We start from the raw sequence: 17583 nt of genomic DNA on the forward strand, positions 1-17583 counted from the left end.
TCAGCTTTGTATATTTGTTTCAGACCTGGTTCTGCAAAACTAAATTAAATTAATCATCTCAACTTCTGCAGAATTATCTTGAAATCGAGAGGACAAATTACACAAAAATCACTCAGGATGGGAGGAGTTGCAGTGAGGCTACATGATCTCTAGACAATTGAAAAAGCTCTTTCCACAATGCACCTCACATAACTATGATTAAGCTAATTGCTGACAGGAAGGCAAGTGTTTATTGAATGTGATGTCTCAGAAGCAATAAGAAATCCCTTCATTTGAGGAGCTTGGAAGGCATATCAGGGTAATGCAATTTAAACATATTTTTTGTAATTCTTCATAAGGAGTTGATATAAGCAACCACCAGAGGTGAGACAATGCAAAAGGTGGTTAGTCCAGTGCTTGACTGTCACAGGTTCCATCACACATATGAGAAATTGCATTATAGTCCAAAAAAGAGTATTCCCAAATTTCTGCATCATAAACTTCAACATTTACACTTGTCATTTTTTCCTGCCACAGTGGTCCAGTAGGATGTAACTGATGAGAATCTTTACGTTGACAAAGTATAAAGTGCAAACTTTATGAGATTGCTTTATGCCATTTAGCAGTTCAGCTTTGCTATGCTTTTTAGATTTAAAGAAATAATTCTTAATACTAAAAGGCAAAAAACCATTCCATATTCAAATTATTCAACTATGGTTAGTCCATTTTAATTATTGCATATAAAAGTGTTTTATTCTTTTCCTCAATCAGACTGGCAGAGATCACTTAGAACATTCAACTAGAACAGTCTCAATAAAAACTAATCAAAAGCTCCTGTGAGTTTGAGCATGGGATCTGGTAAATTCAGTAACAAATATAACAGAATTCTAAACATTCATGTTTACAAAAAAATAATTACAAAAATCTGAACAATAAGTTAATAAAGTAAAATAGTTATCTACTGTTCAGATATAAAATCCCAGCAACTTAATTTACATATTACTATGGCAGACATAACAAAATTGTGAATAATGCTATCCACTGTCATAAGTGGTACTTTGAGATTTCCAACAGAAAACTTATATTTTAATTTTCTGTTCAAATACAGCCAAAAGTAAGAGGCAAAGCCAGCCTAATAGTAATCCAAGGTTCTGTAGGAGAAACATCAACCAGGGTCGCCGTGTCTGAATATGAGTCATTTCAGGAAGCTAAAAATAGAATAAGACAGCAGAATGAGAGCCAGATACATTCATCTGTGGGAAAAAAAGTTATGGGAAAACAAGACAAACTTCATTTAAAAAAAAGTAATTTTCAAAATGCTGAGCTTCTGACTATAGTTATAAATGTGTAGCATTTTCTGTACATTTTGACAAAGTTGATCCTGACAGCGAAATATTTAAATTAATCAAATTCTACCCACTTTGATTCTTTTACTAGCACTGACAAGAATGATAAACAAGATTCCGAAATTCGTTAACATCTCAATACTTTGTAGTAATTTTATACAGCTGTCTGCAAGGAAATGCTTATTTAGTAAAATTAGTGATTTCCTTTTGTGGGAATAAACTAGTTGGAGTATTTTTTGCCTCAGTACTATACATAGGGTCAATCATGCTTTTTCTGAAATAACTGACAACACTCCTATTTACTTGGACTTTAGGAAATGTGCAAGTAGAAAACAGGACTTTTATAATATGCTTGAAAAAAACATGTTTAGTATCTTTCTCTGTGAGTTTTAAATCATGTAATGGAGCAACACTTGTTTATAATAATAATAAAAGCTACTTGCATTGACCTTTCACTCTACAGTGTGTTTTATCAAAGGCTTAAACTAAATATGTGTCTAAACACAGCTTGCAGAAATGGTGCCTCCGGTTCAAATTCTCTTAATATTTCTGCTTTATTCAGGGGAAACACTGATGTCTGCTAATAGTGTCACATCAACTCTGGAAAAAAATACAGAGCAATAGTCTGGTGCTGACCTCTGGTTTTGGTTGTGTGTTTTTTTTCTGCTTGAATAAAACTACTGAGTTCCTGTGCACTTTGGAGGCTCTTCACAGGAGCTGTAACAGCAGCAGCCACTGGGAGACAGTGGAGTGGTGCTGACCAAGGAGGTAAACAGGAGTGTTTGCTATGCTTGTCCTTCCCTCTGTCAGAGGGGGGTCTCTGGGGCTGCTGCTTCTGTGTTCTTCTTTCTCTCAAAGTTGGCCTGGGCTCAAAACAAAACTGGGCTGAAAAATCTGCCTCCACTTTAAAGCTTTGCCTGAAAAAAAACAGGGAAACCCAAATGCCCTGGATTTTTATTACAACAAAGCAGTGGTTTAAATTACAGTACAGAAGCTTATGTAGTCATATTTGATCAGTGTTTAAAGATAATCATAAACTTTTCATCTAAAGCAAGTGTAAACACCTCAAAGTTCTTATGTAAATCAAACTCTGAACTGATGGTTTTAAGTGCTCAGAGCACACAGAGTTTTTTGTGTATATAAGCAAAAACTGTTAATTAAGACCAAGCCTGAATCCAGGGTCCCAGTCTAGATGTTTAGTCTTTCTTATTTATCCTTATAATCAGTCTATTTTTTCCTCTTCCCCAGTGCTTGAGTGAAAAGTTCTCCAAACAGGAAAATTTTCTCCTCCCACTGCAAAATTTAATTTTCATTGTTGTCAGTGACTATTTATTACTGTCAATGACAATTTAGGAGCTGCACACATGCACAGTAGGCTCCTAAGAGAGTTTTCAAAAGGAATTCTTAGAAAGTAGTACCCTTTCCATGTCCCATGCTGATGTCTGCTCCCTCCATCTAACCTACGTGCATGTAACCAACACACCAACCATTTCTACAGCCATACCTAGTGTGACATCCCTGCTTACCTGTTAAAATAAAATGGCTGCTGTCACAATATCAGCCATGGTCACCCAGTTCTCTCTGGGCAAAAAACCTTGTGGTACAGCAGAGAGAATGTTGTTAAAAAGCATAAACCTATTTAACCGGCAGATGCAAACCGTGAGTTAAGGGAACGTAGCACTACATCCAAGCTGCTGGGAGCTATCACACTTGCTAATGCTTCAAGTCTGTCAGAGGCAAAAGAGGTACTGCTAATCAAGGGACTGCTCTGTTCTACTCCAGCTCATGTTATCATGAGTGCACAAAAGATAAGAAGAAATAGGAAGCAGCATGCTGCAAGAAGGCATGAGAGGCTCTCAGGCATGTACTGGCTAGGCACATGTGGCATGGCTGCTGCACTGCAACAGTCCAGCAAATCATTTTAAAAACTACCCTCTTATCTTCAAAATTGAAAACATTTTTAAAATTAATCAGAGTGAACTCCAGTTTTGTATGATGTCTTGGTGAAAAATGATGGATATAAGTGATTTTATCTTTTGTTCCTTATTCAGTTTCTGAAATTATTAGTCTACCCCGCTTGCTAATGGAGTTACAATGCCATTTGTAGGAATGAAAAACCTTTAATTAACCACAGAAGTAGATTTGAGCTACTTTGTCTGTGGTGGCAGTCTTGCAGTGCTGTTCTGTCAACAAACCTCCACTCACACGCCTCAGTGTTCCTCAGTGCAGAAAGCAGTGAGGCTGTTCAGTTTTATTTAAATGCTATTCTGACAAGCACATGAATATGTGAAAGTCCATAAATCAAGTACTGAAAATTACAGTCAAACTCTGTGTACTACTGAGTGCTTGTACACCACTGGCAGGAGCACTGATGACTGTTGTTTGTAGATGAGAGTACAGCACAGTATAGAACCTATTTCTGTGCAGAAAGTAGAAAAATACAAAAAGACTGGCTCATTTTCTCTTGAGATGTACTATATGAACACAAAACTTTTCAGACCTATAGATGCCTGCAGCGCTACATAAATATATTTAAATAAAATAATCCCTGTGATATTTGACACTGACAAACAGGTGAGCCACCCAATGACAGTTCTTTTCACAAAATGCAGAGAAAGGCTGGTAAGAGTCATCTTAATAAAAGAAATTGAGAGAAATATTATCCTCCCCTCTCTCTCCATTTTTTCTTCCCTTCTCATCAAGACTAAGATTATGATGACAAGCTAAGAACCAGGCAAAGCATGTCCCTGTCTCTGCCTGGAACTATATTTTCTCTTGGTATTTACAGCTGGCACATTGCTTTGAAGACTGAGGGAAAAACATGGTATTGTTCTAGGAGCTTGTGGATCCTTGATGAATGCTGATCCTACACTGAAGGAAAAATGCGTGTACACTGTTCCTAGCCCCATCAGTAAAACCATGCCTAGACAGTTGGTAGGCAGCCTCACTTCCAAATTTCTCTGTCAGAACAAGCTGCATCTTGGTACACAGTGTTCTTGTCTGTTATTTACTACCTCAGTCAGGACTGTTGACACATCCACAATCCTTTGGCCATTCTCTCTTAAGCTCTTAGGTGAACTTTATGTTCATTTTGCTCTAGTTACAATAGCAAAAATAGACTAAAATGCTACCAAGGTCTAAGATCAATTACTGTAAGTAGAATTTTAAATAGGTCATAATACTGGAATGGCATATCAGATTTAAAGTATGATGCCTGAACCTGGTAAAGAGCATCTTAGGCACAAAGTGGTAATGAACACAAGGGAGAGACAGACAGCCTTGGGAAAAAAACAAAGTAATAATTTATGAAGACACTTCTTTTTTTCTCCCTCTTGATCTCCTCACTCAAAACATTCCATCTTTGTGGAGGAGCTTGCAAGGGACTTTACATCAACACATGATGGTTAAAGATCCGTGTGACAAAGCTGGGCAGGCATTTAAGGCCTGCATAGCTACAAGTGTAACTGTTATCCATCTTTCAATAAATTATGTGGTCTGAGGTGTCTACTATGACCTATGATTGCTCCACATTTTTGCTCAGACCTTCCTCCTACCCTGTATCTTCACACTTTATTTTTTTCTTATACAATCATTGCTATTGAACAGGGTGTATGAAAAATATTGGGCAACTATAAAAAGTTACAGTAATCTGAAAGCTTTTTTGTTACTTAAGGTCTAATTGAAGCATCCCTAGGACAAAAAGGAAGGATTCAGGATAAGCATCTTACATTTAAATTCTGAAACTGCAAGTTTGTATTGAAACAAAGGGTGAAAAATATATAAGAAAAGGGCAGAAAAAGAAAAAAAATTTCAAGATCTTGAAACCCCTGAAAGTTCAAATATATATTTTACTAAATAACTAAAAATACATTGTTTGAAAGTCTTTAAAAGATTTTTTTTAAATACTCTAAAATTTCATTATATCATTTTCTTATTTAATCTCTTAATGATCTTTATTTCCCCTGTTCATTATAATGGCACCTAGCATGAGAGTGACACAGAAAAATAACAGATTACTTTTTTAAGCACTGTACACACACAGGGCAGACAACATGCTCTTCCTAACAAGCTCTTTTTGTCTCCAAGTTCATCCTCCTGCATTTGTCTGACACTCATCTATGATGTGGCTATGCTATAAAGAAAATATAGAAATAGACTGAAGTTCTCACCATTTCTGCTAAAGATAAATACAAGAACATTCCAGCTGTAATAGTAAAGATCCAGTTTTGAATGGATGGGTCAGTTGATAGAGAAAGGCCAATATAAAGTCCTAAGAATGCTGTTAGTGCACTTATAAAATTCATCAAAATTGCAATCTTCGTTGGGAGCCCTGTACTTAGCAGCACAGCAAAATCTCCTGCATAGAAAAGAAGAACATTTATTATTTAGCTGATAAATGTATTTTTAAGACTCTTGGTAATAAAACATGAAGGAAAACCATAAAGATATGCACAAAGATAGTGAATGATGGATACCTGCCTTTAGAATTCTGTAGAATTAGTTATAAACTTGTCCTGTATGAAATAAAAATCCCAAAACAACAAAGAATTGACTTGTACTTGTTTAGCTGTTCCTAAAGATAGCATACAGTATTGAGGAGTGGCTTTCTGTTAGTTCTCTGTGTTCCGTGACATTTCCAGCTTGGATACATGCAAAAGTGAAGTCACATGGTTTCCCAGAGTTTCTAAATCTTTCTCCACTGGGAACTTGCCAGTTCAAATCATGTGGGTATATTTGCAGCATAGTCTTTAAGTGTTTTACAGGTGCTGCAAGTCAGAGTAATCTATACCAGTCTGATGCCAGTTTGAGTTTAATCCCACTGATTCCACCCCTAATCACTGGCAGTAAGCTGTACATCAGAACCCCATCACACATTTTTCTTCTAAAATGAAAGATTTCATAGCAGGCCAAAACTAGAAGATTTGAAAAATTTTGCTCCATGACTGTAAAAATGTCACTTTGACACTGGGGCACTATTGCCCCAGAATTAAGAAGGTGTCTTTGGAGGTAACTGTCAAGTATTTCAATTTGCTTTGCTATGCAAACAAGAGTTACCAGATTTACAGCAATCCTCCATCCCCCCTTTTTGTCTGGAGGAGTTTTCTACATAGTACATGAAATCTTCAGTCATTTAATGATAGAAATGAGAACCTGCAGTTCTCAAATCAAACTTCCCAATCATAAACATTCATCAACACAATATCAGGAGCAGCTTCAGTCATGCTGAAAGTTTTACCAGAAAAAGTCAATCAAGGGCAGTAATACAACAGAACAATCCTCCTGTCCTGTCCAAAGTAAAATTAGCAGCAGGAATGAGGGTAGCAAGAGGAATACTTGCTAAGTAGCTCTGCTGCATATTGAAATTCTTGGATAACCTGTTGTGTCAGGCATGGCCTAGGTCTTGCTTACAGTTTATTATTTTTTGTGTCTGTACACATAAGAACAACAGGTCACTCTTGCCCTGAGGTCATTTGCATCTGGAGAAGGTCAAATGGGAGGGAATCCAGTAATGAGTGCAGCAGCCTCCTCTGGTTTTGGTGAAGGGCAAAGAAAGTATCAGTCTCACATTGTAACACTGTAATTCATGATGCTGTAAGCAAGAATTCCCAAAAATGTCATACAGGAAAGAAATTTTTGGAAACCTGGAAATACAAAGTCAATCAGGAAAAATACATACATATATTTCTTACCCATTTCGTGAGGAATTTCATGGCATAAAATAGCAACAGTCGTTGTCACACCTGTTTCTGTTGAGGATGAAAATGCTGCTCCTATTGCCAAGCCATCAGCAAAATTGTGAAGACTGTCTCCCACCAGAACCATTATTGCTAACAAGCTGATTTTTTTACCTCAAAAAAGAAAAACAAACAAATAGATGAAAAGCCCAATATTAACCCACACAGATATTGCAAGTTTTGTTATGTTACAAAAGATTTGGGGTTTCTGGTGACTTTTCATATAACATTACAAAAAGTCATAATAATCAGAGGGAAATATTGTTTAACTGACTTTTCCTTGTTATTGCACTTCCTTCAATACATTTGAAACAAAAAAAAGTAGGTTCCAGAACAAATCAAAATGAGATGCAAATACCAAGAAATAACTTTCTTATTCTTACTAGGTTAACTATTAAACAAAAAATTCAGTTTGTGTCCTGTCTAATGAAGCATCCTAAGGCTCTTTATAAATCTTTCTTTATTTAATGAAATTCGCACAAGTCTTCTAGTTGTTATTTGGGGTTCTTCCTCCATTGTTCACAGAATTGCAGAGCTATAGGGAAGATGAATATTTGGTCTCACACAGCTGATAGTTTTAATCCTGTAAAGCTTGCTGCTACTGAGTAGTATTTGCAGGATCTGTTTTTTTTATGCAATTGCATTACAGTGAAAAATAGAAATAAAATACAGCAAGCCTCGGAGTATTACTTATAGAACAGGGTTACAGCATGCTTATATCCAACATTTGTTCCAATCAATTAATGGCTGTTATGCTCACAGTACTCCTATCTGGAGCACTGCTCGTGGTCTGGATGGCTGTTTGTCTTTCCCATGCTGCCCTGTGACCTTCAGTGTGGAACAGTGTACTGGGTGTTCATGGCACCAGGTCACCTGACATGAGTGGAAAGGTGCTACTAGCGATGCAAGTACTGGAATCAGGCTAGGGAATTAGGGATGGTCTCTCTGCCCAGCCTGCAACAGAGACAGCTGGGTGGAATGCTGAACAGATTCCCAGGGAGGCAGTTTATCTCTTCAAGAAGCAGCAAGGCTCCATACAGGTTCAACGTCTAAACTTAGCAACACACAATTGGCTGCCCATCCTGTATTTTTTCATTCATTTAATCCACAGTCTTACAGTCAGGGCTGCCTAACGTCTGCCAAGAAACTCATCCAGCTTCCCTCTGCACAGAATGGGCAGAACACTTTGAAAAGGGTTTGTTTCGTGCCTGAAGGAGCAGAGTCATGATTTGGGCCCTAAATATGTATTTTTCTGACTTCTGGTGACCCCCCCATAGACATAATATGACAGACTAAGGAGCAAACGTCAAGCTGCAGCGATCTGTCTGAATACAGTTATTACCAGGTCCCACTCCAGTAATGTTCCTCTGAGATGACCATTTTATAGTGATGGGGGAGATATTTTTCTCACAGAAACTGGCTAGAACTGAAGTCTTCAGACTATTATAAAAAAAAACACAGAGCACATAAAAGCCTAACAACCGTATTCAGAAAATCCTCCCTGGTTGTCTGGGAGCTCTGTGGGTTCAGAAAAATTGGCAGGCTTGTTAGATTTTGCTGCCAGCTTACAGAGCAGGACGTGGATGTCCCCAGTTTGCACAGTACTCTCTAAACACCATGGGCAGTTTATGATCAATAGTGCAGAGCATGAATTACACAGCAATAATAGATTGCTGCCTTGCAATAAGTTTGTGATTTGTAATAAGCACTGGCCAGGATGAATTCATGGCCTGCTCTGAGGTCTTATTAGTCTGTTTTGTTCAAGTATCTGATTGCTGGAGAAGATATACCATGATTACTGGAACTCATTCCAGGATGTTTTAATATAACACAGGGATCAGGTTAACATTGTGGAGCAATTACAGCTATAAGCTTTCTGAACTTACTTGACAGAAAGTTAAGAAGATGCATGTATAAACAAATCTGAATGTTTATCTTACTTTACTTTCAACCTATTTTAAAGCAACTTTGTTACTGGCAATTATCTCACTGCATTATATTCCAACACAAAGTATTAACTATTAACTTAGTACCTTAACTTTTTCTACAAAGCCTCTTCTTCTCCATCCAACAATCTTACTTTTTTTCTTTGCTTAAATAGGAGACCAGAACTCATAGCAAATTCTTTTCTATAATTTTCATAAAACTAATGGGTACAGGACCTCAACCATACACTTCTTAGGTTTAGAATAAGAGTTTAAAGCAAAAAGTTATCCATAAATAGATATTTTCCAATGTTTCCATGACTAACACAGAAAAAATATTTCTAGTCAAGTAAAGTGTCATAAAGTACAACAAGTATAAAATGCTACTGTTTGGTCTTCTCTGATATTGGTAGAACAAGTATGGATATATGCAGAGAGGGCCAGTCAGATGTCTTTTTATTTAGAAATTTTTTTGCTTTCTAAGTTACTCCCTGACTATCTATGTGATTGGCCCTTTTTGCAGTCCTATTTGACAGGCATTTACAGTGAAACTTTGCAGTTCTGGCTTCTCTCTTAGACCCACAGATTCCATTAAGTTTTGGGGAAGAAGGACCTCACTCAGTATCAAGGTACCCAGGTATGTTTATGCTCTTAGCTGTTTAAAAGAAACATAACAAAACACACTTTTGTAATTATGAATTCCCCCACCCCCTACAAAAAAACAAACCTCAACAAATTACTTCCCCCCCTTCCCTACTAAGGTTTAATTTATGGAAGTAAGACTGAGGTATGAGAAAAAAATTAAACTAAACAAAATTACTGAGACACTATCCCAAATTTAGTAACTTGGAACAAATAACATTGAGATCACTAGAAATTTGTTGTTGCTTAGCAGGTTATGATGACTGAACCAAACAGAAACATCTAGAGATGAACCATCTCTAGTCATGTTTAAACTGGCATTGGACTGTGTATACTGGAGAGGTGAAAGAGAAGAAATGAAAATCCAGATTTCTAATGCTTCAGAAATAGAAATGAAATCCGCAAGAACAGAAGAGAACATTAAGAACCTAGAAGAAGATAATGACACAATTAAATAAATCAAACTGATGACCTGAGATCACAAAATAAAGGGGAGTTAATTATAGTAAAGAAACTGATTTCAATTAAAATATTATTCTGTCAGTTGAATGACTGCAACTCTACTGAATTCACCAAGGTCACAAGGTACAGTTTAAGGCAAAGTTTGGTTTATACTCTATTTTCGTAATTTTACTAAGCAGCAAAAAACCACAGAAGACAGAAGTTATCAAAATTCTCAGAAGCAAACAGATTACTCTAAAACTGAGAGCCATCATGAGGCTGTAATTCCATGCCTGTGATAAATCATTACTGCTTTAAAGAGTCTATTGCTTTACTGTGTAAGAGAAAAAGGATGCAGAATTATATTAGCGCAGCAAGCCTACAAAAAATGTTTCACCATTTTCAGAAATAAAAGCCTGAGCTAAGTTTAAAATTAAAAAATATGTCTTGTATTAATTTTTGACTATTTCCCTTTAAGCAAAGACTTTAGGAAAATAGATTACAACAGTGAGACAGCAAATACTAAAGCAAGGACAGTGTGAGATTAATGAACTTCACAATTACAGGGTTGGCAGCTGAGAAGGTCTTTAAGCAGAGATTAAATTATGTAGCCAGGCGCCATCAGATGTGATGATGTGTCACACAGCAAACACAGAGCTAAGCCAGCTGCACACTTTCAATTCCATCTTAGGTCTGAAGGATTTTCCTGTCTTGTCTAGTTTTTTATTGATACTAACTTTTTTTGCTGATCACCTTGCTGTCTGGAGGAACTTCAGCAGGTTCCGAATCTTCCGGGCTTCTCTAGTTAAAAGCAAAGATAATGGGTCAGTGTTAAGAGTGTCTTCCAGCTGCTGCCATAAATACAGGAAAATATCAACAAAGTTCAAGCTATTTGAATTAAAGATAGTCAATGGTTATTTGCACAGATGTCATTAGAAAAATTTACTGGCCACTGGCAGTGTGATTGGTACTGCAGAAACACATAAAAAAGAAATCTACCTCTCCCGGAGAGGGTTAAGTCTAATTCAGGTAGGAAGAAATACATGCATAGGCATTGTTGTAACCCAAGGAAGCCACACTTCTGCTTGAATGCACAAAAATCTGAGCCAAAGACTAGAAGGGACATTATAATTAAAATTGCATGTTTTGATTTTGTCATGCCTGGATAACTGTATTTTCCTGGAGAATGTGTCCATAGGATTTCCAGGGAAAAAGAGGTAGAGACTTTTAGCTACTCATGTTCTTCACAGTTTTTGTGTGAAAACACAAGACTTAAAAATATGATCATCAGTAGGTTTCATCCCCTTTCAAAATATAGGGGTTTTTCTTCAGGGGGTGGTGCAGCCTCCAGTGCCTTGTGTCTTGGCTTTCAGCAAGGGCCTAATCTCAGGACCAGGCAGCACTGGCTGGGCATAGCACTTGAGTGCACTCCATGGTGAAATTTACTCTTACTTCACGTGAGGAAAGAGAAAATGACTTCCTCCTTATCCTAGAGAGATAAATTGAGGCACCAGCCCTAACATTTAATTAATAGATATTGCAACTGTAGGGAGATAAGGGAGAACATGAATAATCTCTCACCGTCACTACCTCCTTGGGGCTTTGCTTTCTGATGGAAGAAATTAGAAATTCATGGGAGGGAGAGAGAAGCCAAAAAACTTGTTTGCTTGAAACTAGAAAGACTGAGTTTTAATTTCTGAGGGCTTTTTTCCCGAAAAGTATGTTAAAACTATTATAGTAGGCAGTGGAGTCAAGAATAGCACAAGAGCTCTGTTAGGGACAGCAGCCACCACTCCAAAAACTGTACCAGAGATGTGCAAACAAAATAGGATATGTTTATTGGTTGTGATGAAGGATATGTTCTGTAGAAGCATGAGGAGAAAAGGAAAAAGAATTGTTTCTCATATTCTACATTTTAAAGGGAACATAAATGTCTCTAGTTCCCATGATTGCAGCCAGTCATATGAATTCCAGTAATTGTTCCACTTCTCCTATATTTATTCACATGCCACTTCCTTGAACTGTGAGTCAAATCTGCAAGACTAATTACTGATCTGAAGGATTTATAAGTTCTTCTCAGTCAACCAGTGTTTGTCTTAGTATTACTCACATGATTCTGAAAAATTGGATGCTCTTGTGTAAACCAGCTCAGCCAGGCTAATTCCATATAGATATTGTGATCTGTATAGAACTATGGGGGGGGGGGGGATTTTGCATCTGAGGGGAACAACATGTTCATTCATTATCATCAACAGGAAGCTTTGACATGTCTCACAAAATAGTAACCATGCTTCACTCCTCTGTTTGATCTGGTTTTTATTGAGAGTTTTCCAACTGTGTTTTAGAGATTAGTGGTGACTCACGAGGCTGTTGCCCATCACAACTACATTAGTAAAATGGAGTTCACCTATGCATCAAGATACTGGATATAAACTGAAGACATTTGTTGAAAGAAAGAGAAAACAGGGTAAAACTTATGACTCAATTTAATTTGCAAAGATTTATCTGTCTGGATACTAAATCTAAAAGTATGTAACTTCTTATAGGTGAGCACCATTCTCAGCTATCTAAAGCATTTACATTGCTCTTCAAATCTGTGGAAAAATGCCCAAGAACAGTCCAGGATTTAATCTGTTCATTAATTATGCACTTAACTCTCATTGCAGGAAGTTCCAGAGTTTTTCCTAAGGGAGAGTCTGCCTTTACATATGATCAATGTATAAAAGGAAAGGAGAAGGAAAAGATTCAAGAATTTTATCAACAAAATGTATAACAATACAGGAAGCATATTGTTATATCAATCTGATACACACTTAAGAAAAGTTACTGTAAAATATCTGTTCTTGATATATCTGTGAAAGCTCATTATAAACTTCAAAATCGAGAGATTCTTGACAATCATGTCAAGTAATAAACAACAAATCAATAAAGACTGAAAAATAATACTGATTTATTACATTAATTTTGTTAATTTCTTTAGAGGAACAGAGAAAGAAGAATTTAAATTTAGGGAATTATGTCATATTGGTAACCTACCAACTGTATGGTTGAAGTAGATTTGCCTCTGCCTGAAAGCTCATTTAATTCAGACTCCACTGGAAGATCATGGGAATGTCCCCAGTGCCCATTAACTAAAGAAAGGCCCTGCTGAATGAAGATGCTTTGAAATTAGTTCTGAAATCCAACGAACACAGGTGCAGCATCTCTCAGTCTTTTGTGAAAATTTAGCATTTTTAATTATTAAAAAAAAAAATCTGCTGAAAAAGATCAACATTTCCTTAAATGTTAAAAAACAACTGAAAAATCTCTGAAAAGTGAATCAGATATATCAGTGACAATCACAAAGGTCTGATAAAACTTAATGTATTTTAAAAATCAAATTCAAATTTTAAGCTGAGATAGATATAAAAATTAACTCTGAGGATTCATCTAGTTCTCAGTACAAAAGGTTTAAAAATTGGTGGGATGGTGATAAAACCCTTCTCTCAAACAAGGAACAAAAAGGACTCCTTTTTACCAGGAAAATAAAATATCACCATCATCAAAATACTCTCATCCCAATAATCTCACATTATATTCTTATGGATGACTCAAAGGTAGTGGGGATAGGGAGTCATTGAGGCCTAAACCAGGCCAGTCTTCACACTCTCTGTAAACAGAACAAGCAAAGGTTTCTCCTTCTTAAGTGACATCAGGATTGTCTCATGCTGAGAAACTTAATGAGCCATCACTTTTTGTGCTGCATTCTATCCTTGTGCATATTCATATTTTCAGGCTCCAGCCATACTGAAATAAAGTAATACAATTACTGTAAGCATGGCTGTAGCAAGGAGATCCTATTAATAAAAATTGGGTCCTACTGACTGTAACATACATATTAGATTTTCACATCACTGGGATAGGGATCAAAAACAATTTGGAAATTTTAAGATATCAGTCTTGAAAATATCTTGAAAATATTTATCTTTCCATTGCATCTTTCTCCTCTTCAAACAGAGCCTAGAGCAAACAACAGTCACTGCTATTTCATATGGATACACACTTTAACCTGCTCCAGTGTGACTCATGAATGCAGACTCATGGAACATGTTTGATTATCTGTTCCCTTTCTGGAATTATAAATACATGAAACACACTCATGAAGCAAGCACAATCCACAGAGCAAAGCAAAATAGAAGCTGAAGGTCAATCTGGTAGGACCACTTTGGCAAGCAATTATCTATGCTTCATTTAACCTACAGAAATGATAATTAATTTCCACAATCATTTTAACATTCTGTGCATTGCAGAATCTCAAAATACAAAAATTTTTTTTTAAAGGGTGAATTGTACAAAGCTTTACCTGGTCACGAGGTGTTACCAAAAGAAAGAAACACTTTTCTATCAGAAAAAATCCATGAATTCCTCCAATTATTCCCAAAAGTTTCCAAATATATTCTTTTCCCTCATAGAAATGTTCTACCTCTTGTGCTTCATGTTTATGCAAACCAAGAGTCTAAAATAAAAGAAATAAAGTTAAAAAAAAATTAAATGCCAATGTTTTAATTTTTCCTACAGCAAGCCATAATGCATTAATTCATTTTATTCTCAGAATTTTATTTTCCCAGTTCTCAGTTCTGCCAAAGTTAAATTGTGTTTTTAAATAATCAGCTGAATAATAGAGGATGAAATTAATCACGAGGAGCACAGCTACACTTCTTCATCTCTCAGTGGTGAAAGTAACATTATTTTTAGGGACAATTTTATGAAATCACCATTTATATATACGAGATATATTTTGTTTGCAATATATTGATGGTAAAACTCTATAAAAATTACTTGCATTATCTTAACATGCAAACTTCATATCAAAAATAGATAAGGAGATACCGGAGAGGGTCCAGCAGAGGACACAAAGATGTTTAGGGGACTGGAGCATCTCTCTTATGAGGAGAGGCTGCTGGAACTGGGCCTGTTCAGTCTAGAGAAGAGAAGTCTGAGAGGGGATCTCATTAATGCATACAAATATCTCGAAGGTGGGTGCCAAGAGGGTGGAGCCAGACTCTTTTCAATGGTTCCCAATGACAGAGTGAGGAGCAATGGCCATAAACTAAAACACAAAAAGTTCCAACTCAACATGAAGTAGAGCTTCTTTCCATTGAGGGTGGCAGAGCACTGGCATGGGCTGCACAGGGTGGTGGTGGATTCTCCCTCTCTGGAGACATGAAAAACACCTCAATATATTCCTTAGGAACCTGCTCTAACTTATCCTGGCTTGGCAGTGGGTTGGACTAGATGATCTGCAGGCATCCCTTCCAACTCTAACTGTTCTGTAGTTCTGTAATTCTGTGATTCTGTGAAAATGAACCATAAATTAATTAATGCACTATTAATGCAAACATGCATTTCTGTTGGTGGGTGTGCTTCCTTCTTTTCCCCAGTGTCACAGCACAGCAGCCCTCCTTTGCTCTGAAAGGGAGGGTTCTAAAGGCTACTGGATACATCACTTAAAACTGGCAAAGGAGAATACTTTCACACTTAAAAGGTGTTGCTGAAAGAAATGCATTTGTCTCACATTCAGTGAGAATTGCCTTCCTTAAACCACTCTCCCAGTTTTGCCTTCAAAGATGATGTATTGAGCATAAAGAGAATTTTAACCAGAATCTGAAGCTGCAAAGATCTCATTCTGTGACCACTGGAAGTCTACTCATAACATCTGTATCATATCAGAGGAGACTGTTAAAAATAAATGAATACGCAATGGAAAATTTGGTTCTGTTTTGCATTTTATCCTGTTTTTAAAATTTAGATTATGAATTTTATTACAGTTCTAGGCATCAGGATTAATTAGGTTTATAGTGCCTGGTTCTCTGGAACAATCTGTGGAGGGGACTGTGAATGTCTCACACAACCTTAGAACAATTTTTGTTAAAATGTGTTACAGAATCTGCCTCATGAAATAAATTAATACGCATCTAGAACATGCCTTGCACAGGACTTGTGGAGTTACTGAATTTTTTTTTGAAAAATAGGAACCTTTCTTTCTTTGAATTCATCAATCATGGATTTTTACTTATTATTATTTTTAATCTCTCTCTGAGCTACAGAGTGCAAATGTAAATGAGGTGCTGGGGGAATTTCATGGAACACTTTATTTATGACCTGATGAGCATTTTCCAGGTATAAATGAAACCTTTCTGTTCATATATTTCAACATTTTAAAAAGCACAGAAGTGTCTATTACTTACCTGAGGAATAAGATGTAGCAATGCATCTCCAGAAAGGGTTCCAACAGCCAAACCGACAAACAGCTGTAAAATGAGTGTATAGATTTCTTGACAGGAGTTAAATAAAATGAGAGTTGTACCAAACATAGATCCAATAGTAATAAGTAAAACAGCAACAGTGCTGTAACCATATTCTGTAGGGGAAAACAAATGAAACAAAACAAGGGCACCTTTATTAATCCAATATTTGTATTTGTATTTGAGTATTTTTTAATATTTGTAATTGTTGTTTTGAGGATATGTTTTCATACCTCTGTACAAGCACTCAGGAGAAGTGATTCATTGTGACACTATGTGATTTCAGCTGGGATTGAGTTAATTTTCCTAGTACCTGGTACAGTGCAGTTTTTGGATGCAGGATGAGAATATTGTTGGTAACACACTGATGTTTTGGTTGTTGCTGAGTAGTGCTTGCACTGAGCCAAGGACTTTTCAGTGTCTCATGCTCTGAACGTGAGGAGATGCACAAGAATCTGGGGAAGGGGAGGGGAACACCTCTGGGACAGCTCACCAAACTGGCCACAGGGATATTCCACACCACAGAACATCCATACCCAGTGCAGAAATTGGGAGGAGTTGGCCAGGAGGGGCTGATTGCTGCCCAGGGGTGAGCTGGGCATCAGCCAGCAGGGGGTAAGCAATTGTGTTGCACATCACTTGTTTATCTTGGGGTTTATTTCCCTCTCTCTTTTATTGTTTCCTTTGTAATCCTCTTTTCCATTTCTAATTGCACTAGTAGGAGGAGTAGCATGAATTGTATATTTTACTTTTTCTCAATTATTATACTGATGATAGCTCAACTGATGGGTTTTACCTTTTTCCAGTTCTCCTCCCCAATCCCTGTGGAGGGAGGCAGTGAAGGGTGGGTGAGTGGCTGCTTCATATTTAGCTTCTGTCTGGGGTTAAGCCACAACAGCCATATAGATTTTTCTAGTCATGTGTGAACAGATGATAGAATTAGAAACCCAGAAAACATTCATTTTTTGAGGCTTTGCATGTAATAGTCTGGTATTTCCAAATTTCAGACCCTAAGAGAAAAACAGACTGTGTCTATGCAAATCAGAGTCACTCAGAGCAGCACAGTGCACCCTGCTCTGTATTTGCTTCCTCTATTAAAAGATTTATGCTTGAGATTCTATGTTCTCACACGCCACACCTGTGTATTTTTACAGTCAACACCAGTTTTTTAACCAAATCATTTTCTGCAAACAAACAAAGGCCTAAAATCTCAAATAAATGTAGTGATCTA

General features: G+C 36.9%; 1 protein-coding gene across 2 annotated transcripts in view; it reads right to left on the bottom strand.

The window, feature by feature from the left end:
* Positions 1-627: 627 nt before the first annotated feature.
* The window catches only part of SLC39A12 (solute carrier family 39 member 12), a 33555-nt gene continuing 16599 nt past the window's right edge, over positions 628-17583 (bottom strand). The window contains exons 6-12 of one of the 2 annotated variants that reach the window (XM_058814148.1): positions 16296-16468; positions 14411-14563; positions 13105-13215; positions 10806-10869; positions 7016-7174; positions 5495-5682; positions 628-1187 (exon numbers count right to left, since the gene is read on the bottom strand). In XM_058814148.1, the coding sequence (XP_058670131.1) occupies positions 1059-1187; positions 5495-5682; positions 7016-7174; positions 10806-10869; positions 13105-13215; positions 14411-14563; positions 16296-16468 (977 nt within the window). In that variant the 3' untranslated portion in view covers positions 628-1058. The remainder of the gene's footprint in view (positions 1188-5494; positions 5683-7015; positions 7175-10805; positions 10870-13104; positions 13216-14410; positions 14564-16295; positions 16469-17583) is intronic. The other variant, XM_058814156.1, reaches the window with a different exon arrangement.

The sequence above is a fragment of the Ammospiza caudacuta genome, chromosome 1, assembly GCF_027887145.1.
Source record: "Ammospiza caudacuta isolate bAmmCau1 chromosome 1, bAmmCau1.pri, whole genome shotgun sequence".
In the NCBI taxonomy this organism is placed as follows: Eukaryota; Metazoa; Chordata; class Aves; order Passeriformes; family Passerellidae; genus Ammospiza; species Ammospiza caudacuta.